The sequence below is a fragment of the Kryptolebias marmoratus genome, linkage group LG13 (genome assembly GCF_001649575.2).
Source record: "Kryptolebias marmoratus isolate JLee-2015 linkage group LG13, ASM164957v2, whole genome shotgun sequence".
NCBI lineage: Eukaryota > Metazoa > Chordata > Actinopteri > Cyprinodontiformes > Rivulidae > Kryptolebias > Kryptolebias marmoratus.
This window is the reverse complement of record NC_051442.1, coordinates 18,995,444-19,019,154: the sequence shown is the minus strand read 5'-3', so window position 1 is coordinate 19,019,154 and position 23,711 is coordinate 18,995,444. Positions and strand designations below refer to the sequence as shown.

Below are 23,711 nucleotides of genomic sequence, written 5' to 3'. Positions count from 1 at the left end.
GATGACGCCTTCAGGCTCTACAAGCGAGTGCGGAAATCCTAGTTACAGACCCAGAGCAAACGTTCATGAGGGTGAAAAGTGTTTTTTGCGGCTGTCAGCGATAAAACGTTTTCACATTTATTTATTTATTTATTGGCTGTAGCTGTCACTGACAGATGCTCAAATCATTATCAGCAGGATGCCCAAAAAACAGGCGTTTGGGACCTGCCTGTTAAAGCCTCTCAGGTCTTTATTAATCATTTTTCTGGTATAAATGAAAGAACAGTGATCTTCTGTCCTTCCTAATTTTTGCAAGAAAAATAAAGCTTGCAGACAGATAACCACAGACCATAGATAGATAGATAGATAGATAGATAGATAGATAGATAGATAGATAGATAGATAGATAGATAGATAGATAGATAGATAGATAGATAGATAGATAGATAGATAGATAGATAGATAGATAGATAGATAGATAGATAGATAGATAGATAGATAGATAGATAGATAGAAGTTGTGTTGGTCTATATACAGACACAACTGGGGCTAACTTTGGTTGAGATTCTGTTATACAAAAAGAGGTCGCAGATAAGGAGGATCCAGCTTCTGTCTTCATTTTCTTTAGAGGACACAGGTGTAATTACTGTAGCATCCCCGCTTCTATCTGTCGAGTTTCGTGTATTTGTTGATCTGTGACAACAGGTGGTTTTCCCTCTGCCCACTGAAGCTCAGAAACTATGGATCACAGTCTGTGTAACGTTTTACATCACAATTTACAGTGTGACAGATTTTAGCACTGTTAAAATATTCACCATGTGTGGTGTTTGATAGGCCTGCAGGATGTTGGAACAACGTTCAAAGTGCGATCTTATTGTTTGACGTTGTGATGACGATCATCACCAGGTGTGGGCATCGAGGCCAGAGAGAGTCTGTTTGATTAACCAAAACATATTATTAGCATGCAGAACATGAATGCATGAAGGGCTCTGGTTTATTGCAATCCTTTGCAGTATTGATATTGCCCTCACTGATACAGCAATAGCAATAAAATTATTATATATTGTGCAGCCCCAGTGTTTGATTATATCATGCTATTGCAAAATAAAAAACATCCAAACAAATAAAAATCTAATACTGTGCATCAGTTAGCAGTTTTTTAAACAAACAAACGTACATTTAGAATTGATCACTTCCTAAAACAGAGAAAATGGAGGTTAAATCTGGGTTGTAAAAACCATTATCTTGTATTTTACATTATTAATTGGTTTTAACTTTTGAGAAATTGATACTTTATGTCAGCCCCAGGTTATCAAAGTTACAGTTCAATATTTGAGTGGTCATGAGTGAGGACAAAGTATTATTAAGCAAATAATGAGGTACTGTCACAAAACAGTGACTTATTTATTTATGTAAGCTCATTAACAGGGTTTTTAATTGTGGGCACGTCATTTTCAACCTTGAATTCTGTTCCCTGAAAATGTAAACCTCAGAGAGTCAAAAACCTACTGAGCAACATGGATTTGAGCAGAGAAGGGTCTGCAACCTTTACAACCGAAAGAGCCATTCTGCTCCTTCTCCTGCTAAATAAAACCTATCCAGAACCTCAAAACCTACTTCAAGCTTTAAGTAAAGATAACACCACTCATTAGGTGTGACATTTATTATAGTTATTATAGTTTATTATGTTGGGACAAAGAAAGCGACCAAACTCCAGTTCATAAAATGTAAACGCTGCACTGTCAGCTCATGTGAGTCTTGTTTGTATGATTGTGGAAAATTATTAATAAAGAATAAAGTATATGCAGTCTAATGTACTGTTAAAGTAAATAAAGCTGTATTTTTTGGAAATTAATTGTGACTTTCTTCATCAAAGGTAAGCCTTTTTTTAAAATTATTACCACAATGGCTTGCCATATTTTTGAAAAACGTCCAATTTCAGTGGCTCCTGATTTAATAGTTTATGATATCTGTTTTTTTTTCCCACCTCAGTAGGTTGCTTCAAATGTGCTAAATAAGTTGTTTTTTTAAATCACCCTGTGTGGCTGGAAACTCAGATTTAAAGAATAAAGTAACATACTATTAGCACAAACTGACTGATACATTTTTCTCCTTGTATTATTTTCTTATAGATGTTTTATTACCATATTTGCATTAAAATGGGCTGAAATCTGCCTTTTTGTATTGTAGATACGAATTTAATTCAATTCATTTCCCCGTTAGTTTTGGTCAAAGAGCCGCTGAGGGGGGACTAAAGAGCCAAAAGTGGCCCCAGAGCCAGGAGTTGCAGAGCCCTGGACTAGAGTTTTCCTCCTTTTCTGGAAGTTTCAGTGGGTGGAGTTCCCTTTATAAACCCGTCTGGAGGTGATCGCTGATTTCGCACATCCCAACCTGGCAACCCGCACGCGTCCGTCAGGGGGCGGAGCTTGTTAGTCCGCAGTAGTTTCTGGAAGGAACCGCATGCGTGCAACATGGATAAAGTAAGTACCCTGCAAGTTCTGCTCTGTTTCTTGTTCGTTATTTGTTTATTTTAGCTCACGTTGGAAATGCAGGTTGTATCTCCGCGAGCATCAAATTCGAGTACTCACTAACAGAAGTGTCCGGGTTGGCGTCATCGAGCTGCTTTTTACCCTTAGAGACTTCACTGTTAGCTTGTTAGCTTAGCGTCATTCACTGACTGGAGCCATTGATTTAGCCGAGCGTGCTTTACGATACGACGCGACCAACCTCGGAAACCCTCTTAAAATCCTTGTAAGCTTCTGTTTAAAATGAATTAGACTCTAGACTGTAGGTTTCAGGTTGACGGGTTAGTTGCAGCTAACTAGCGACAGTAATTTAACCAGCTGTTTAGCTAACGTCCGGATTCACGACTGGTTTTAGGTGATTGGAGTAAAGTTTGGCTGCTATTGCTGCGATAACCAGAGCATGTATTGTTTCTAATAACGTGCTATTGGCAAAGCAGGGCTCCAACACGCTGCAGGTCATCGGTGAAGAAGTAGCTCGACTTGACAAATCTCTGTGCAACAATCCAGCTCACTTCACGGCCGCTGTAAATCATTAAGGGACGTGGGCTTTAAAGTTAATCTCACGTTATTTTGTGTAATATTAAGGTGGCCTGCCTGACAGATTGATTATTGTGATTTAAAACGAGCTGCGGGAGGATTTTGGGCACCTCTTTATCGTTCAGACCGGAGGATCTTTCTAGACGCACCGCCGTCATGGCTCCTGCCGTAAGTCGCCTGGAACTGTCGCGACATCTCGAAGTTTCCAGTTTGAGGTTTTAGGTGTTTTTTTTTCTTTAAGGTTAGTTTAAATGTCAAAGCATAAACAAACTTATTATAGTACCGAACTTATGTGTTTACTGACATGTACAACAAAGCATACAGGCTGTAATGGTTGTTCACAGTTTAAATATATTGTTGTGGGATGCTTTAAGGAGTTGTTTTCAGATTTTGTTCAGGGTCTGATCACATCAGTTCTATTATGACAAAAACAAGCCAGATTACATGCCAAGTTAAAAATGTGTTTTTATATGTACATAGATGCTGATCTAACTTGTTATATTTTTTCTTGTGGTTTGCATGTTGGTAACTGAGGGGAAATTTTGCCAATCAGTACTTGTTCATCACCTTCTGTGTTACAATATGGTTGTCAAAGTAAGACGACAAGCTCAACTCAGCTGCGCTTTTAAAAACTGACAGTTTTTTATGGTCAGTAATTTATCAGTTTTTTTCCACATATGAAACACAGTAAGCAAGCCAATTACAAAAGTGTGCTTAATGTAGAAGTTTTTTTTTTCTTTTACATTCCCTTAAGCTCTTTGCAGCCGTTCATGATCACCAACATGCATATTACGTCTTACTATTTCTTTAAACTTCAAACTGCAACTGTTTACAATTTTATAAATAAAAGTACATTTAGAAATAGGGCTGACATTGTTGGTTTCAGACCGATTAAAGACTGCACATGAATAATATTGCTAAAACCAAGGAACAAAGTCATCCAATACTTTGTCTGCGGTACTTTTGCACCTGTGTGACACAAACAGCTGAGCAGCTCTTTCCTCCTCTCACTTCTGCCTGAAACAGCTGTCGAAGTTGGATTTATGTTAGGCTTTCTATACATGTGAATTTAGAGCTGTAGCGTTGTTAATGCCTTGTGTTTTGTAGGTTTCAGCATTGAAAGACCAGGGCAACAAGGCTCTGAGTGCAGGAAATATCGACGAAGCTGTACGTTGCTACACTGAAGCCTTGACTATTGATCCATCAAACCATGTGCTGTTCAGTAACCGCTCAGCTGCCTACGCCAAAAAGGGCAACTATGAGAATGCCCTCCAGGACGCCTGTCAGACCATCAAGATCAAGCCTGACTGGGGCAAGGTCGGACATCATTTGTGCTGATATCATTCTGTCAGATCAATCGAAATGAAAACTGAGAGCAAAATCTAAAACTCTGTTCACCCAGGGTTACTCTCGCAAAGCTGCAGCGTTGGAGTTTCTAGGCCGGTTGGAGGATGCTAAATCAACGTACCAGGAGGGGCTCCGTCAAGAGCCGAGCAATCAGCAGCTGAAGGAGGGTTTGCAGAACATCGAGGCCAGGCTTGCAGGTACAAACACAAATGTTTAGATGCTTTTGTAAAGGGTTAATTTTTTGCTCCTCCGATGTGGGGAAAACTTTGAGGGTGGGTGTGCGTTCTCGGGGATCGCTAATGTAGAATAACTCATCCTTCACCAGAGAAATCAATGATGAACCCCTTCGCCATGCCCAACTTGTATCAGAAGCTGGAGAATGACCCTCGGACTCGGGAGCTCCTGTCAGATCCGAGCTACAAAGAGCTGCTGGAGCAGCTCCGGAACAAGCCATCAGAGCTTGGGGCGTATGTGCAGTCCTCTTTTTCTTTTAATTTCAACCTGCTGCTAATATAAAACTGAAATCCTGAAACATAAATGATGTTAAAAGTAGAATAGTTTTTTTTGTTTTGTTTTGAAAGATAAATGTTTAATGTTTCAAGATTTCCTTTTTTGGGGGGTGATAAGCTATCCACTCTGTTTTAAAAAGCAGCCAATCAGAATTGAAAATTAAAGTTTGGGTTTAAGAAGTTTTAATTCCCAAAAAGGCTGTGATAATTAAAAAGTACACCTGTCATTTGTCTTGTAGGAAGCTGCAGGATCCAAGAGTGATGACGACGCTCTCTGTGCTGCTGGGACTGAACCTCTCTGAAATGGAGGAGGAAGAAGAGCCCACTCCTCCTCCTCCCAAACCTAAAGAAACCCCACCACCTCCTCCCAAAGAGGAAGACCTCCCTGAAAACAAGAGAATGGTAAACTAGTTTTAAAAATAAATCTAAAACATTCCCTCTACCTTCTGACGAGTCTCGTTCTGAGCGGATTTCCCTTTCTCTTACAGGCTTTGAAGGAAAAAGAATTGGGGAATGCTGCGTACAAGAATAAGGACTTCGAAATGGCTCTGAAACATTACGAAGAAGCGATTAAGCATGACCCCACCAACATGACGTATTTATCTAACCAAGCAGGTTTGCATCTTTTTAGAACTAAAACTCACACATTTGACTTAACTGTCAGATTTAACAATGATCACAATTTTGGAAAAAAGTAGTTTCCCACTGAAATGGTAATATTTTTTAAATGAAAATAAACGTGTTCTGTTTCAGCTGTCCATTTTGAGAAGGGAGACTATGAGAAGTGCAGGGAGCTGTGTGAGAAGGCCATCGATGTTGGCCGAGAAAACCGGGAAGATTACAGACAAATAGCAAAGTGAGTTCCTTCAGCTGTTTCTGACAGATAAAACGCATTTTGATCTGTTTAAAGCCATAAATATCATGTTTGTACAATAGATTATAGATAAGTGGGACATCTATCAGACAAAAACATGAATCAGTATTTTATTTCATTTATTTATTTATGGATGTGAATCTATGTAATGTCATGTGGGGGAAAATGACATTTATTTATTGAAAAGGGTTATTTTAAAGGTCCTAATATTTTAAATTTTGCAAATAATGGAACATGGTAAACAGAATGTAAAAGTAAGAAAGTAATACTTTTGTTTCATAGTTTTGTGTGGATCCCTGATTTGGGCTGTAAGTGGCAGCAGCAGTCTCTAAATTCTGCTCTGTAAAGTAACTTCTTAATTACTGTATCTCCTTTCCTCCTCTCATTGTTTGCAGGGCCCTGGCTCGAATTGGTAACTCGTACTTCAAGCAGGAAAAATACAAAGAAGCAATTCAGTACTTTAACAAGAGTTTGACAGAACACCGGACTCCCGATGTCTTGAAGAAATGTCAACAGGTGCGTTTTTTTTTTATTTTTATGGATCTACTCGTTTTACAATTCAAAAGCCATTTCTCAAATGTAATGTTAGCAGCAGGATTAGTTCGTTAATAGAAGAACTTTGAAAAAGCTGCCTCAGAACTACTTACACCTTGATGCCATCTTTGTTTCTGCAGGCAGAGAAGATACTGAAGGAGCAAGAAAAACTAGCCTACATCAACCCTGATCTGGCACTTGATGAAAAGAACAAAGGCAACGATGCCTTCCAGAAAGGTTAGTGAAACAGTTTGTTGCCTTTTTATTGATTATTATTTAAAGAACTTGCATAAAGATGACTTTCTCGCCCTTCCATCTCCCAGGGGACTACCCCTTAGCCATGAAACATTACACTGAGGCCATTAAGAGAAACCCTAATGATGCCAAACTCTACAGTAACAGAGCTGCCTGCTACACAAAGCTGCTGGAGTTTCAGCTTGCCCTGAAGGTACGACACACACCTCACTAAAGGCACCTAAAACAGTCCAGTTTATACTTGCATTTGAATATAGTTTATTTTTTATATGATAACCCTTTTTTTTCTGTCAGGATTGTGAAGCCTGCATCAATCTTGAGCCCTCGTTCAGTAAGTATATTATGGAAAAGCTGAAAACAAACAAACAGAACTTGACATGTGTTGCGAATCCTTTCAAATTTTGCAACTAATAAAACGCATCTGTTTACAGTTAAAGGCTATACGCGTAAAGGAGCTGCACTGGAGGCCATGAAAGATTATTCCAAAGCTATGGATGCCTACCAGAAGGCCCTCGAGCTGGATTCGTCCTCAAAGGTCTGTCCAAGTATATGTGAGGGAACTGTATAGTTATACAGAAACACTCATGTCAAAAAGTACGCTTTTTTTTTTTACAGTTTTGGTTATGGTTACATACTAGGACAGTCTGGTCTTTTTAAGGCTGAAAAATAAGGTACATTTAGCCTCAAATGGAAAACCACATGGTATTACATTATTTATTTAACAAAAAGCAAAAAAATGCTGTTAGAATAGCCAAGTTCACTATTACTGTTTAAACAGGGTTTAAAAAGTGAAGTAGCAGCCCGACACAGCTAAGTGTGTGCACTTTAATATTTATTTTTTTTCGTTTTGGCCAAGTCGTTTGTGTTTGGATGCAGAGTTCTATCTTTATGGCGCTCCACCGCCCTGCTTGAGCTCAGTTTTGCTTGTTTTTTTTATTCTTAAGTTGTTCAGCAGCAAACATAGTCTTTTATTTTCACCTAAATGTCATCTTCAAGACTTTACTCTTGTCTGATCCAGCCATATTGGTTTAACTGCACACACCATGTCAAGCCTGATGTGGGTCAATCATGTGTTTTTTTTTATTTTTATTTTTTTTTTTTTAGTGGATTCAGCAAAGTACTTTGTTTACGTTGAACGCAAACCTGCATTTCAGAATTGCATATCAACATATCTGGGAAAACTACTGGAGTAAACTTTCAAACTGCACCGTTTGATGTAGATGACCCGTTTTAGGTTTTATTTTAGTTTGCAGTGATTACCTTTTAAATAACCATTTACCCGTCTGTGTGATTGATTAGAGAGTTAGTTAGTTAGTTCTGATCGCCACCTGCCCCTCTCTCCACCTGCAGGAAGCATCAGAAGGCATGCAGCGCTGCATGGTCAGCCAAGCCATGAGGAACGACAGCCCCGAGGAGGTGAAGAAGCGAGCCATGGCTGATCCCGAGGTGCAGCAGATCATGTCCGACCCCGCCATGCGCATGATCCTCGAGCAAATGCAGAAGGACCCTCAGGCGCTTAGCGAGTAAGTTCCCAGACTTTTAAGGCAACAAACGCGTTTCTCCTTGTGTGGTTCAGATATGAAGTGGATTCTGATTTCAAATGTTTCCCGTTTGATTCGCAGTCACCTTAAGAATCCGGTTATTGCTCAGAAGATACAGAAGCTCATCGATGTTGGACTGATAGCCATCCGCTGATACGAGACCAGATTTAAATCTGTGAGGAATCTCCAAGAAAAGAGCGGAATCACACACCGATCGCTCTAAAATAACACGTCTCTTTTCTTGCCTTTAAATTCAGAATTCTATTGTCCTTAATCTAACTGGGACTTTGTATTTGTTTTTTGTTGTTTTTCTTTTCTTTTCTTTTTTTAAATATTGTTCACAACTTTGACATTGTGTTGGAAGAAAAGGAAAAAAAAAAGCATCTTTTTTGCCCTCTGGAAACCTTCAGCACTCCAGGCAACTTGAACAAAAAAAAAAAAACTGAGTTCACTTGTACAGATGCTGTTATAACATCTTAAAAAATAAACCTCACAATGGAGTACACCTCTGCGCTCAGTTTCTGAAGGGGAGAACGCACCCTAAGGCTGATCTTATACTGTATCCATATGGTTCGTGCTTGAAATAAATCTCAACTAGATTAATTGGTGCCCAAAACGAGTTGGATTGATGACAAATTTAATCTGTGTATGTAATTTTTGTCACAAACGGGGTGCTTTAAAGACGATTCATTTTTATTTTCTTTTGCATTTTCTTCTTTGGTTGACGTTGAACGCTGTCCCTTTAGAAAACAAATTATTCTGATTGTTCAGACAATTCTGGCCGTTTCTTCAGAGTAGATTTCTTTTGTTTTCGAGTATTTGATCCTAGCACAGTGTGACTACAGGGCAAGGTGTTTTCGTATCGGTAAACGTAATCTGACATGCTTGGATGTTTTAGCCTTTTCCCTCACCTGAATTCTAAGACCGCTGTGCAGACCGAACTCTTCAGCGAGATGAGACTAACGTGACATTTGAAGGGTGGATTTACTCGCCTGAACCACCGTCTACTGGTAGACTGTTTTCTCATATTGCCTCTTGGTTGTTTTACTTGTAGAGTATGGGCACTACCTGCTGTTACAAAGTGTTTTACAGCCAGTAAAACTCTTCTCTAGGTTGATTTATGCAAACCTTTTTCCAGTTTGAATTGTTGCTATAAGCGTCCACCCCCTGGGCAGCTGCCTTAGCTTTGGTCTCCGGAGAGAAAAGGTATAAATGATGATCTGTCTGCCACACGTGGCTCGGGATACCTCAAACCCTGCTTTTGTTAGTGTTCGCGCCAAGGTTTCAAAGTCCTGTTGTCTTTTTGTTTGTTTCCACAGACGGTAGGACTGTTTGACTGCAGTTTTCGACACTGATGCACAGCAAAAACTTGGGGGTGTGGGCATTTTATTTTATTTCCACGATTGTTCCGTTTCCAGACGACATTAAACAAAATGTAAAGGAAGCTGTCCCAGAAGGTGTCATGTATTCATGCAAAACAGTTGTACTCTGAAATATAGATTATCTGTATATCAAAGGGTAGTGTTGTTATTTTTGTTCCTTTCATTTTAAGGGAGAGTTCAGTACAGGTGTTTTTTTGGCCTACATTTGAATCCAGTTAACCCTTATGTACACATTATGCAAACAAGACAGTATATCCGTTTTAGATTTGGCCAGTCAGTGTGCATAAGCTTATGTAAGCATAAAAAAATATCAAAAATACAAGATGTGAGATATTAGTAGTGCAGGTATGTTTAAAAGGAGTGGAAGCTGTCAGAAGTGTTGATACGCCCTGCTGGCCCATTTACTAATTTCCGGTCCGTGCTGCTTATAGTTACATGGAAAAGAAATATTAATATAATTAAATTTTAGTTCTACGAGTATTAAACTACGACCTCAGAGGTGAAGCTCAGTTAATGTGGCGCCTCCGCTCCGCGAGCACTTCCGCCTTACGAGTTGACTGGTCCCTAGTAAGATCGCTCCGCCCACAAATATTGGTCACGTGACTGGCCGTCGCCCAGGTTGTCTCGAAAAGCATCCTGGTGTTAGCCGTTCAGGGCTATAAAAAACAAACATAAGTAAAGTGAGACGTAAACCTTCCCAAGATGAATGAAGCGTCCGTGTTACTGTAGCGGACAGAAAGAAGACGAGGAGCTGCTGTATCTGCCTTCCTCCAGCGCTGCCTGGCTGCTCGTGCCTGAAGAGGCCAGTTAAAATGGCTAGCTACCCGTTAGCGTTTTAGCTAATGGTTCAAACTTTGACGGACAGCTGCAGCGACTCGCAACAGACACATTTCTTCTTCTTGGAGCTAATATGATCATTAGGAAACGCCGTAGGTGTTAACACCCCACCCACCGTCGCGCTTTAGGCTTGGCTGTTTCAGTTCAAAGTAAGAATTACGTTTCTACCAAGTAACTATTAGCTACCTCTATGAATAATGAGTGCTGTGGAGCGGCTAATGCTAACAATAGCGTTTTAAACTGCTTGTTAAGGTGCAACTAACGCCGACAAGCGAGAGACACCGAAAGCAGCTTTATTTATTTTACTAGATTTTTTTTCTTTTATAAGAAAAGGCAGCAGCTTATAAAAAACATCACAAATAATGATAGATGTTGGCCAATCATCACAGGAACAGCAATGATGTGAAAAATGTCAAACGCGTGGGGATTAACGCAACAACATTGTCTCGAAAACACAGCTGTCCTGTCAATCCCATAATCCCTGTTCTTCGCAATGAATCAACAATAGATTTTTTTTTTATTATCATTATTCAGCCTGCAGTGTAATATATTGTAACTGATAAGACAATTGGCGTCCACGTCCATTATATTCGGTTTGTAGAAAGTCTTGCTTTGTTTTGCTGAAGTTATGTCTGGAGACACATCTGACAGCAGTGATGACTCTGATGGGAAAACTAACGAGAAGGCCTGCACTGTCAAACATGAAATCACCAATGGTAAGTCACACTTTTTGCCTCAGTGTAACACTAACATCTTGCCCTCCAGTTAAGCCTTTAAAACAACAGATTGGTGAATTTTTGTGAAAGAGGTCTATTCTGCACTTTTTTTTACATTAACAAAACAGTTATAAACTGATAACTATTTTCAATTAGTTTAGGTCACTGAATGAATGTAGGTCTAATCCACACTGAGAGTAAAAAAATACACACGTTTGCTGTTTTTTGTTTGTAACTTACTGTATATTTTAACAACGTTAGATGGCAAATTATGTAAATTTCATAATAAGTCCCTCAAAGCAGATGTGAAAACATCAGCTCCTTGCTGCTCTCAGCATAAAGTAATGAACAATATCATTCCCTTTTATCTTCTATTTATAGCAGTCACTGAATATAATTATTACTGAACCTCCTTTTACTGCTTTATTTATAAGTTTAGTACTTACTGTAGGTCTGCTCGATTATGGAGAAAAAGTCATGATCTCGATTAATGAAATTGATGTTGTAATCAAGAATATTAAACATGATTACTCTGTGTGTTTGGAAACATGCTTGAACAAAATAATAAGCAAAAAAAAGTAAAATCAACAGCACAGTGCACTATTGTTTTCCAAATTTCGTTTCCCCCCCATTATTTTTCCATATTTTTTGATGAAACCGTGTTTTTTTTTTTTACCACAAATGTGGATTATTATTAAGGAGATTGATAAAAATTCAAAACCTAAATGGGGAAACACATTGAAATTTCATGAATATTGACAAATTTGAACAAAAATGCTGGAAAAAAATGATGCTACTTCAACAGAATATTTCACGATTTAGTAAAAATGCTTAAAATTGACCTAATAGTAATTCATAAAAAAATAAAGCTCCTCACGTGTGTTTCACATGAGACGACAGAAGCTTTAGTAAAATAAGTGTTTCACATATGAGCCTAAAATCCTCACTATATCACTTACTTATTATGTTAAATATAACATAAAGCTCCTGTAATGTAACTGTGCCCAACGGATGATGATGATGATGATGATGATCAGGAGGCTGCGGTCTGTCTCTGATGTTTTGATGACAAAGATTGTTTTTATTTTTACTGAATAGCGTTTTAGCTGCTTGAACGTAGAGTTAACAGGCTTCGACTGAGACTACAGTCGTGTTCTGGCAAAACTTTACCTAAAACTGGTTTTATTTTTAAGAAGGCACAACTTCTTCTGCTCGTAGACCTGCAAAGTCCTGAATGAAGCCGTGTCTCGCTTCTGCTGACATGATTTCATGTGGACAGGTTCGCTGAAGTAGTTTATTAACGTTCCATATTTAATTATAGACGCAGCCCTAATATGTCATAAATTTTCAGAAGTGATTGAAAAATGTTTGTATTTGCTTTTTTTGTCATCTCGTGTACTTAAAGAATCCTGATTTGTCTATTTTCTCTTCAACTAGCTAACCTCACAGGTCACACCGAAAAGGTTGGCATGGAGAACTTTGAGCTGCTCAAGGTTTTGGGCACCGGAGGTAAGCATCTGCTTAAAGTCGTGTAAAAAAGAAAGTACTTTTTCTTTCAGCTGAGAGCTTTTATTTATCAGGGCATAGTAAACCAAAAATAATCCACGTCCTATAATTAAGTAGAAAGAACCTCTAAAGAACAACAATATCAGACCTTAAACACAGTTTCATTTACTTCACAGAAACTAAACCAAAGTTATTGGAGCTTTTTATTAAAGGAATTAAGAGGGCTGGGATCAGCCAAGTCCTGCTATTTAAATGCATCACTTAACTAATCATCAGTATTTGTTAGCACTTCTATAAAATAATACGTTTGAGCTGTTTAACAGAGTGCATAGTGCTTTAAAAAATTACAAAAAAGAAGATGCATGAGCTTGATTTCAGACTCTCTAAGCCTTTTAAACATTAAAGTTTGGCACATTAAGAAAAATACTTGTGTGGCTTGTTTGGAAGAGAGGCAGCAAGAATCCTGTTTGTGTAGAAAAATGTTCTTTGGGCAAATGAGACAACAGTGGTAATATATGGCCATAATGTGAAGTGCCTCATTTGGTGAGACCAAGCCTATTATATCTGCACAGACATCTCATACCAACTGTTAACCACATTGGTTGTGGGCTGATGATTTGGGCACCTTACAGGCACTGAGTCACCTATGAGCTCCTCTGTATACCAAAGTATTCTTGAGTCAAAGGCCATCTGTCCCGACACCTGAAGCTCGGTTCAAATCGGGCCGTGCGACAGGACAACGATCCCGAACGCATCAGCAAATCTCCAACAGTCTGACGAAGAAGGAAAAGCATCAAGGTGTTGCAACGGTCCAGTCAAAGTCCAGGTCTAGACCTGATTGAAATGCTGTGGGGGGGACTTTAATGACTGAGCCGTACGTGAACCAGCTTCTTCCTTCAGTCCTCGATGAACTGAAGTAACCTCGGAAAAACACCTATCAATTTTCATGGTAGCAGCAAGGACGCAATTCCTGTATTTCTTAGACACTGTCTATGCATTTTTGCTCTGTTTTAAAATAATAGGATGGTCTAATATGTGTTGTTCTGAGGTTGTATTTGTCTAAAATCTTTTAAGGAGCAGTTTTTTGTTTTATTTAAATGTGGGTTTTATTCACAACCTTAGATTAGAAGAAGAGGGCACTTGAAACAAATCTAAAGAGAAACTTGAAAGACATGTTAACCCTCTCAGGCTCAAATTAGGTTTTAGTAACAGGAAAAATCAGATATGTTGTTGCAACGCCTGCCTTGAGAGGGTTAAATATAAAATTTCTTTTTCCAGTTGTACATTTTGCAGTTGTCGGTCTCATCAACAGTTGGTTGATTTGTAAATAGAAACAGTACTTTGTTTACTGCAGTGAAAAAGAAGGATTCACATGTATTTAGCTCCAGAGGAGGACGTTTTTCTCATGTTTTGAAGTGGCACGAATAATGTGATTCAGGTGTAACTGGCTCAGATAGGTTATGAACTAATTGTAGATTTGGTGATTCAGTCTTTTCTTAAAGCCTTTTCTTACTTTGAAGTAAAAGTCATTCAGATACTGATGGCGGAGTCATGATGGCAGCAGTGTAAATCTGTGGAGGTGAATTTGAGTCACGTTCTGAAGTGCTTTTTAAAACCTTACTGTGGTTACAAAGCACTATGAAGGAGCAGATTATTTAACGTTCCCCAGGTACTGCAGTTTGAATAAATCTGTCAAATATGTCTGTTTTTGCCTAGCTTATGGAAAAGTGTTTTTGGTCAGGAAGAACAGCGGCCATGATGCGGGACAGCTCTATGCCATGAAGGTAACACATAATTCACTTCACGTGATCACAAGCTATAAATAATTTGCCTTTTCTTTCATTCAGCACACCTTTTGTAATGCCTCTCTTTATACAAAGGAAGGCTCGACCGAGCTGAACGTTGAATGAATGAAAAAGTCTACGTGTGTAGTCTTTAAATGTATCTGTTTGGAGGACGACGTGCTGAGGCCTACGTTTTTATGAACTCCACAGGTATTGAAGAAGGCAGCCATCGTTCAGAAGGCAAAGACGACAGAACACACTCGCACCGAGAGGCAGGTGTTGGAGCACATTCGCCAGTCTCCCTTCCTGGTCACGCTTCACTACGCCTTCCAAACTCAGAGCAAGCTGCATCTCATCCTGGGTGAGTCCCGACGCCGTCTGTCCTGGAACGCTGAATACATGTCCCGTTTTACGTTTCTGTATTTGCACCGTTTTGTCTTTTTGTTGGCGCGTCGTGCTTCGCGTTACTTTCGCTACATGTCGTTTCAAGCGCCCTCTGTGTCTGCCCCATGTGTGTGAGCGCAGACTATGTGAGTGGCGGGGAGATGTTTACTCATTTGTACCAGCGGGATCACTTCTCCGAGGAGGCGGTGCGGATTTACATCGGGGAGATCATTCTTGCTCTGGAGCACCTCCACAAGGTGAGTCTCTCTCTCGTACAGCTTTAACACTCTCTTTTATCACATTTTCAACCCCAACAGGTTGAACATCTTTAATCTTCACTTGAGATTATTTTAGTTTTATCCACTTTCTTTTTCTTCACCTCTATCAGATTTTGTTCAGCAGTGATGATTTCATCATCGCTGATTTAATCTAAACCTCTTCCAGTAAGACTTTCTGTTCATATGTTTATCTTTAATACAACATCTTTTGTTTTTAGGCAGGAAGTTCCCTCTTGTGCTTTTTTGTGTTAAAAAACACCAGGAAGTGGTTACCTAATAATGTTACACAACGATCGTAGTTGGAAATGTTACTCAAACCTCAGAAAAGCAGCGTTGCTCTTCAATTCTGTTTTTTTATCTCTCACGAGCTCAAACCACTGTAGAGAGGAAGGATAGGTTGAGTGTTCGTGTTGAGAGAGCACTTTTCAAGTTGTTTTCAATTATTATCCATCTCCAAAGTTATTACTGTCATTCAGATAGTTGGTCATTAGATAGCAGATTTATGCAACTTGTAATAAAATAACTTTTTATGTAAGCTCGTCAAACGTGTTAAAAACTGTAATGCCTTCTTTGCAACATTCTAGTTTCATTTATAATTCTGTAAAGAAAATAGAACAAAACCAACCTATCTGTCTACAGGCATCAATGAAGCTGTTCCCTATAATCGCCCTTAAAATGTTTTTGGTGCTTTCTTTTTTCTTCATGTTCTGAAATGACTGCCCTTAACATAAACGTGTGGTCATGTTTCGCTGTTTTGTGCAGCTTGGGGTTGTGTACCGAGACATCAAACTGGAAAACATCCTGTTAGACAGCGAGGGCCACGTGGTCTTGACGGATTTTGGGCTCAGCAAAGAGTTTCTGGAGGAAGACGTACGTAAAGCAGCGACCGGTGCTGATGTCCCGTAAGCGCGCGTGTGCCATAATGACGTGCGAACTCTGTTGCTTTGCCTCGTTACAGAAGGGAAGGACCTACTCTTTCTGCGGCACCATCGAATACATGGCTCCTGAGATCATCAGAGGGAAGGCTGGACATGGGAAGGTAAAGTCTGCAGGGATTCGATGCTCAGGTGTCGAATGCAAAGTCTGTGACGCCACGTATGTCGATTCAACACAGAAATGTAAGATAAATGCACACAACTGAGACGTCTTTCAGATAATCTTTCCATTAAAAACCTTATTTCTCAGACTTTTCTAAAACTATAGATTTCAAATGGAAAGAATGATGCTGTAATATTTGTCAATGTCAGTAAAAAAAGAAGGATTTTTCCTATTATTGTGTAAAATACTTTGTACACATTACTTCAGGTCTGAAAGGGACATGCAGACATTTTTATAGTGTCAAATATTACAATAACCTTTATTTTAAACTACCGTATTTTCCGCACCATAGGGCGCCCTGGATTATAAGACGCATTGTCAATGAATGGTCCATTTTCAAACTTTTGTCATATATAAAGCGCACCAGATTATAAGGTGCATTAAGCAAAACAAAAACAGCCCCCTGTCTTTTCGGAGAACACTGCACCGACGTAAGCGTCAAGTATAAATGCCTACAGCGCTCGGCCGTGTGCAGAGCTCTGCGCGACTATAACTGAGCCTTAATGCTGCAAGCGGCGCAGCTTTGTAGTTTACCAGTCGTACTGAAACATCATGACGTCTTACATATATAAGGCGCTTCTGACTATAAGGCGCTCTGACGTTTTTAGAGAAAATTGAAGGCTTTTAAGTGTGCCTTATAGTCCGGAAAATACGGTATTTCATTACAACTTTTTTTTTTTTTTTTTTTTTTTCTGCGAATTTCCTTTTAAAAAGCCTTGTATGATGTTAGCATACCTTATATCATGGGCATGTTCTCAGGACACAGTTTTCTTTGTGAAAGATGTTGGACCTCCTTGAGTCTTTGCAGAGCTTTAAGTTCAGTTCCAGTCTGGACTTTTTATTGCTCTCACCTTTTTATAGTAGGAATTAAACCCCAAATAATCTTTTAATCTTATGGAGTTATAAGTTTGGGAAAAAGCAGTCGAGCTTTCCGTTTAAGATTCTAACTTAATGTGTGACTTCTTAACTTAATGGGGAGAGGGAAGTCTGGGTCTCCCTGCTTAGGCTGCTACCCCCGCGACCCGACCCCGGATAAACGGAAGAGAATGGATGGATGGATGGATGGATGAACTTAATGTAATTTAATGCTTTAGTTTCAGAATCTGTCAAGGTTTGTCGGGAGCCTCTCAGATTGTGGAAGGCTATTTTTCCACTCGCTGCTCAGACACCTGAGGTTTTCATTGGCAGCCTGAGCTGCCACAGTCCTGTTGCTCCTTTTTTAACTTCAGCTGTGCTCCAGTCCGTAGATTGGTGGAGCCTTGGGATCCTGATGTTTGAGCTGCTAACAGGAGCGTCTCCTTTTACCCTGGAGGGAGAAAGGAACTCTCAGAGTGAGGTGTCCAAGTAAGTGCTGCGTTTTCCATTTCTGTTTTTTTTTTTTTTTGTAGCGTGTGGAACAGGTTGTAAAATCAAACGTTACTGTAAGTTTCTGTTTCGGGGGCCAACAGAAACACGTTCACATCTCCTCACCTCTGCCTCTCAGGCGGATCCTACGCTGCGACCCACCGTTCCCCTCTATGATTGGACCTGTTGCCCAGGACCTGCTGAAGAAATTATTGGTGAAAGATCCTCACAGGAGGCTGGGCTCTGGGCCACGAGGCGCCGAGGACATCAAAGCTCATCCTTTCTTTAAGGTCCTTTACATCTTAACCATCTGTCACATAAACATCTCTCTGCAATTTGTCTGTAACTGGGTTTTGGTTGCGAGCAGGGTCTGAACTGGGCTGACCTAGCACAGAAGAAAGTAGCGAGTCCTTTTAAGCCGGAGCTGAAAAATGAGCTCGACGTGGGCAACTTTTCTGAGGAATTCACAGGAATGGAGCCCGTCTACTCCCCGGCGAGCACGCCTCCGAGCACAGACCGCCTGTTCCAGGTCAGTTCTTATCTCCCGCCACTTCCTGAAAAATGAAGTACCCGCAATTACTTAGAGCAGACTATCTAAAGGGAATTTGCTCTAACACTTCGCTCCTATGTTTCAGGGCTATTCCTTTATCGCTCCTTCCATCTTGTTCAATAAGAACGCTGTCATGGGAGACTTTGTCGAGTCTCAAATTGGAGCCAACAGACCAGCGTCTGCTTCTGTCCAGCACAGTGCGATGGTAAAGGTACGGATGAGGGCTCAGATGAGGCCGATATTTGAAATCATTTGAGCACAGGCACTCGTCATTGTCGCTTTCTGTTTGAGGAAAGCAACTTTTCTTTAGTGTTTGTTAAAAGACGGACAAAAAAGAGCATCAGCATATAGACCCTTTATTCTGATCTGATTATTCTGCATTGTAGCTTTTGGTTTAGAAAAGAACATTTTAGGTCAACTTGTCTTATTTTATATATTAATCACCTTTTAAAGAAAAAAGACGACAATCTGTAGCCTCACAAAACCAAGAAATGTGGTCATTTTTGTTTTCAGATCAAAAGTTAATAGCTTCAGTACAATTGTGGTTTTAAAGTTTTATTGTTGGGCAACAAATGACAGTGTTTGAAAAAAAAAATTGCTCTGTAGATGCACCAAAATGATCCCTTTTGTCATAGGTTCTGTGACATTAAAATTCAAACTTCTCATTATTTATGTACCACACTAAAATACACACTCATAGTTAGCATGTCTGCATTTTAGGTTTTATCATAATCTGATATTTGTGTCCTTTTTGCACGTCCGGACGTCATATTGAGCAGTAAAATTTCTCCATTCCTTGTTTGTTCAGGAATCCCAGTTTTTCCTGCACTACGAGCTGGATTTTCAGAGCCCGCCGCTTGGCGAGGGGAGTTTCTCTGTGTGCAGGAAATGCAGACACAAACAAACCGGCCACGAGTATGCTGTCAAAATCGTCAGCCGCAGGTGAGTGGAGACGTGATGCAGCTCAGTGATGTTTGCGCTGCGTTATTTATTGACTTTCTGATACGCCGCTGTTATCACATCACACAAAGGCCTTTTTTAACACTGGATGTTTGATTTTCCCCCCCCCCTCTGTTAGAATGGAGGCAAATACTCAGAGGGAGATTGCTGCCTTGAGGCAATGTGAAGCTCACCCCAACATCGTGAAGCTGTATGAGGTCTACGCCGACCAGGTAAAAGCTTCAACATCTGTAACTGAACTGACATAACATTGATATAGACACATGAATATTACTTTGTGCTTGAGGGAGCATGTATTGGGAGGTTTAAAGTCACTAACATCTTTAAAAAGTCGGAGTAAAGTAAGCATCTCTCACAGCAGAGGCTGCTGAGGCTTTTAATGAGGCGTTCATATTTACACAGTACAAGTAGTTTAGGAGTAATCAGATTTAGCCTTTTTATTTTAAGTTCTTTCCAGCTTTATATCATCTGCTCTACCTCAAAAGTGGAAAGTCGAAACTGATTTAGTTTTCAAACAGCTGCAAGTAGTTATCAGCAGGTATTCATCTTCTAACTTCAGATAGAAGCGAGCTAAAAACACTCACTAATTCATTTTGCCTAATGTTTTATATGGACTGGGAAACCTGTTATAAGCATTGTTAACTTTTTTCCTGGCCAGAATCTGAGATTTTAGTTACCTGTTTGTCACTTAATGCACCGTTAAGTTAAGTTATAAAACCAAAACAAAGCCCAGGTGTAATCAGGTGTAATCAGCTGTAATCATGTACCAGTCGTTTCGTTCGGACCTCATTGATCATGCCAACGTGTGTAAAATAAAACGTAAATATGTCTTCTATACTTAAGTAGTTTATAAACAGTTTCCACTTTTAAGAATGTGAAATGTAATAAGTGAGGAGCTGGAAATAAGCCTCTCTTTTCTTTCAGTATCACACATATCTAGTGATGGAGCTTCTGCAAGGCGGGGAGTTACTGGAAAGGATAAAGAAGAAGAAACTGTTTGATGAGGCGGAGGCCAGTCAGCTGCTCCAGAGCTTGGTCTCGGCCGTCAGCTACATGCACGAGGCTGGAGTTGTGCACAGAGATCTTAAACCCGAGGTGCGCTGTCACTTTATGGTTTGATTCCTGTTTGACAGCGTCCTGAATCTCACAGTCAAACGGTGTGGTCCTGAACGGTGTGTTTGTTTACCTTCCAGAACGTGCTGTTTACAGACGAGGGGGAACACTCCGTGCTGAAAGTGATAGACTTTGGATTCGCCCGCCTGTGCCCTGCAGGCAGCGCCCCCCTGCAGACCCCCTGCTTCACGCTGCAGTACGCCGCGCCGGAGCTGTTCGACAGCGCAGGATACGACAAGTCCTGCGACCTCTGGAGTCTTGGGGTCATCCTGGTAATCCGACCTGCGTGCGTGCGGTGCTTCTGTCACATCTCTGCGGCGTTAACGGTGGTACTGATGGCTCTCTGTGTGTGTGGAACAGTACACCATGCTGTCAGGCCAGGTGCCGTTTCAGAGCGAGCAGCGCGGGGTGACCTCGTCGTACGCTGCCGACATCATGCAGAAGATAAAAGAGGGGGACTTCTCGTTGGACGGGGAGGCCTGGAAGGGAGTATCAGAGGATGCAAAAGAGCTTGTGAAAGGTTTAGTTTGTTTTGTTTGTTTGCTTGTTTTTCTGCTTTTTGTGTGTCCGAGCCTGTTTTGACGTGTCACTGTGTGATTTAAGGTCTGCTGACTGTAGATCCAGAGAGTCGTCTCAAGCTCGCAGATTTGAAGGAGAACAGCTGGCTGCAAGGCGGGGCATCCATGTCCACCACTCCTTTGTGCACTCCAGATGTGTTGGAGTCCAGCGGGCCTACAGTCCGCACCTATGTTAATGCTACATACAAGGTAGGAGCCTTGTACGGTTTAATTTCTCAAAACTCTTAGAAGAGATGTCTGCATTTCTCCTGTTACCCGTTTTTTTTTTTTTTTTACATCAGGCTTTTAACCGCGGTAAGAGAGAGGGCTTTTTCCTGAAAAGCGTCGACAACGCGCCGCTTGCAAAACGACGCAAGCTCAAGATGACGAGCACAGGCGTGGAGACCCGATGGAGTTCATCCTCTTCCTCCTCCTCGTCTTCCACTTCCTCCTCGGCTTCTGCGACGGCATCCAAAGAGCAGCGGAAGCAGTTTACGACCCCGAAGCAGAGCAAGCTAAAACGACACGATGAACAAAGCTGAAATGAGGTGGGATGTTCTCATGCTGGCAACCCAATGTCCTCCAGTGGTCAGTGGTCAAAAAAAAAATACTGACAAAACACTGGTGCAGGTAAATCCAAAGTTTTCAAAGCAAAACTGATTTTCCTCTTGTTTAACAGTCTTCACTCTTTCTGCCGTTTCTCCTAAAACCAAACCTATTTTGCTTGAAAGGAGAAGACGTGCCCATGAGAAGGTTTTAATTCCTAATCAGTATTTGTTCAGCACAATTTAGTTTTAAACCACTGTGGCTACTAAACAGCACCTGGTTATTTAGGGGAGGGGAAAGGGAAACAGGAGCCTTTCGTGAGCAGAAGCCATAAATGCTGCAGAAGCAGTGAACATATAAATGAGAAGGTACACAGATTTGTGCATATTTTAATGTTTTAATCATTTTAAACCATACCAGAAACGAGAGAATCATGTTGGGACTCAGTTCAGGACAAGTTTAGCTCTTTGCGCTGCCAGTAGGGAAGGTAAATGATCAAATTGCGTTGGATAAATAGTGCTGGATTGGAGGTTTTCTGGATGCAGGTTTAAAGGTGGAAAGGCGCTGCACCTCCGGCACACTACCAGCTCTCCGGATCCCATTTGAACACTTTGTGGCGCTCAAACAGCTGCAGCTGTGGCTGAAGTGTTCAGCACAAGTGCTTGTGTAAAAAAACAGTCATAAAGACAAAGACAGTCATGAAACGTAAACACACTCGCTGTAAATAACTCATCGTTGTGCCGGATAGAAAATTTCTAGCATGCGTTTAAGAAAAATCTCTATATTTTGGTATCTGACAGATAGAATATTGATCACTAGAACACTCTAGTGCAGAGTAAGTGTTTGCACAAAGATGGGAACCTAAAGATTTGTTAGTTTTGGAGCACATTAAACTCATTTACTTTTGACATTTTAAAACCAGTTTTCTCATGGTGCCATGTGGGGCTCCCGTAGGTGTCGCCTGATTTTATACAGTAAACCTTTGTTGCCCGACAACTGAGATCAGCTCGTTTTTTTTTTGTTTTTTTTACCTCAGTGGGCTTTTTGTCTATTTTTTTTCCTGCGGTGACTTCAGAAACGTCGTAAAGCTTTTAAATTCAAACGATCTTACACAATGAGACACTTAATCACGACTTGAAGGGAGACCCTCCTGTGAAAGTAATGTACATACACTTTCTGATTTTGAGCAAAAAAATAAGAAAAAAAAAATAAGAGTATGTTATGATTTACGCTGTTTAAATGGTATAATAATGTACTGTTTTTATTGAACTTTTTTAATGTTGCACAGTCAGTTGATCAATTAAACACATTTCAGCTTTAAAAGTGCTTTTGCGGATATTTATTATGACTTTGATTTTAATTCCATGGTTATGGGATTATCATGACTAGGCTCTTTTTGTTTTCCAGCCCTGTGTGTGTGTGGGTGAGGTTGAGTGATGCTTGGAGATGAGTTGTACTGGTGTTCCTGTACCAGATGAAGCATTATTGCTGTTTACTGTATTATTTTCTGTCGTGGTTTCCCGTTGGTGTCTTTTTAAAGGTAACTGGTTGTTTGTGTTTGAGCTGAATCTTTTTTTTAATTTTTTGCTTCAAAATTGCTTTTATTGTTCTCAATGTTCTTTTGTTGTTTTAGGTGATATTTTTTTCTCTCTCTTTCTTTTCCCATGTTACTGAGATGCACTGTCACTGATGTCGTAAATGGAAATTTATCTTTGGCACCAAGTTTTACTTTTCTTTGGTTTTTTTTTTCCCTTCTTTTTTTTTGGTTGGTGCAAAAATAAAGATTACTTTTAAATAGATTGCTGAGTGTTTTGTCTTTCAGGTGTTCAGCTGATATTTAACTGGTCAGAACATTGAGAAGGTTGAGCAAGATGAGACGATTTTTCTTTTGTCTTACACAGGTCAGCATATTTTCTTTAGGACTAATAAAGGAGTTTGATGTTTGCTCAGAATACAAGGATGAGGTGCAGCATCTTACTTTTCAAACAGTTCTCTACAGCTCTGTCTACAGCAGCACTACTTTGCAAATGTAAACTTTGACACGAATTACCCTCCAGAGCAGGGGGAGGCAACCCTGGTCCCGGAGGGCCACTATTCTGCATGTTTTATTATTTCTCTGCTCCAACACACCTGATTCAGTGGTTAAATCACCTCTTCATGTTCTGCAGAAGCCTGTTAATCACCCATTGATTCAAATCAGGTGTGTTGGAGCAGAGAAACAAGTAAAACATGCAGGATGGTGGTCTTCCAGGACCAGGGTTGCCCACCCCTGCTCCAGTCTTTAACACTCCTAAGAGCTAACACGGCCACACAGCACAGCACCAGCTGTTTTATTCTCAGATATGAATTTATTTCCTCTTCAGTTCAGACATGGATAGTTGGTACTGATTCCCCTCTTGGGAAGCTGCAACTTTTCACCCCAGATTCTTAAAACAGAGAGAAATGCTGGTGATAAAATTAAGGCATTTCTTGTCGCCCACTCCCTTTCATGACAGAGCTTTGGAGTGAGATAATTTTATAATGAGAAGGAACAGAGTTTTAGTCATTTTGGTATG

At 40.3% G+C, this 23,711-nt stretch overlaps 2 protein-coding genes across 4 annotated transcripts; both read left to right on the top strand.

Moving 5' to 3' along the window:
* Nucleotides 1–2,336: 2,336 nt before the first annotated feature.
* stip1 (stress-induced phosphoprotein 1) lies at nucleotides 2,337–8,618 on the top strand. 2 transcript variants are annotated; one of them, XM_017412472.3, is made up of 14 exons: nucleotides 2,337–2,459; nucleotides 4,149–4,358; nucleotides 4,444–4,585; nucleotides 4,714–4,855; nucleotides 5,137–5,299; nucleotides 5,386–5,512; nucleotides 5,651–5,753; nucleotides 6,167–6,287; nucleotides 6,446–6,542; nucleotides 6,629–6,753; nucleotides 6,855–6,891; nucleotides 6,992–7,095; nucleotides 7,911–8,083; nucleotides 8,183–8,255. In XM_017412472.3, the coding sequence occupies exons 1-14, from the start codon at nucleotides 2,451–2,453 to the stop codon at nucleotides 8,253–8,255; spliced, it is 1,626 nt and encodes a 541-aa protein (XP_017267961.1). In that variant the 5' UTR covers nucleotides 2,337–2,450. The 2 variants fall into 2 exon arrangements, with proteins under 2 accessions (XP_017267961.1, XP_024860944.1); XM_025005176.2 differs by lacking the exon at nucleotides 2,337–2,459 and adding an exon at nucleotides 3,183–3,209 and having other exon boundaries at nucleotides 8,183–8,618.
* Nucleotides 8,619–10,084: 1,466 nt separating this feature from the next.
* Nucleotides 10,085–22,351, top strand: rps6ka4 (ribosomal protein S6 kinase, polypeptide 4). 2 transcript variants are annotated; one of them, XM_017412687.3, is made up of 19 exons: nucleotides 10,085–10,469; nucleotides 10,947–11,036; nucleotides 12,474–12,545; nucleotides 14,259–14,326; nucleotides 14,537–14,687; nucleotides 14,852–14,967; nucleotides 15,751–15,858; nucleotides 15,947–16,027; nucleotides 17,327–17,430; nucleotides 17,570–17,720; nucleotides 17,798–17,959; nucleotides 18,066–18,191; nucleotides 18,789–18,922; nucleotides 19,059–19,152; nucleotides 19,865–20,035; nucleotides 20,134–20,325; nucleotides 20,414–20,573; nucleotides 20,657–20,820; nucleotides 20,913–22,351. In XM_017412687.3, the coding sequence occupies exons 2-19, from the start codon at nucleotides 10,949–10,951 to the stop codon at nucleotides 21,150–21,152; spliced, it is 2,382 nt and encodes a 793-aa protein (XP_017268176.1). In that variant the 5' UTR covers nucleotides 10,085–10,469; nucleotides 10,947–10,948; the 3' UTR covers nucleotides 21,153–22,351. The 2 variants fall into 2 exon arrangements, with proteins under 2 accessions (XP_017268176.1, XP_017268175.1); XM_017412686.3 differs by having other exon boundaries at nucleotides 10,085–11,036.
* Nucleotides 22,352–23,711: the final 1,360 nt, after the last annotated feature.

Excerpts from the sequence above, each read along its gene's own strand:
- stip1 (XM_025005176.2), top strand. Across the intron at positions 5,300-5,385 it reads TCCCTGAAAACAAGAGAATG|GCTTTGAAGGAAAAAGAATT; the intron begins GTAAACTAGTTT and ends TTTCTCTTACAG. Across the intron at positions 8,084-8,182 it reads GACCCTCAGGCGCTTAGCGA|TCACCTTAAGAATCCGGTTA; the intron begins GTAAGTTCCCAG and ends TTTGATTCGCAG.
- rps6ka4 (XM_017412687.3), top strand. The coding sequence starts at position 10,949 with ATGTCTGGAGACACATCTGACAGCAGTGATGACTCTGATGGGAAAACT. Across the intron at positions 14,968-15,750 it reads CTCTGGAGCACCTCCACAAG|CTTGGGGTTGTGTACCGAGA; the intron begins GTGAGTCTCTCT and ends TGTTTTGTGCAG. Across the intron at positions 18,923-19,058 it reads GTCAAAATCGTCAGCCGCAG|AATGGAGGCAAATACTCAGA; the intron begins GTGAGTGGAGAC and ends CCCCTCTGTTAG.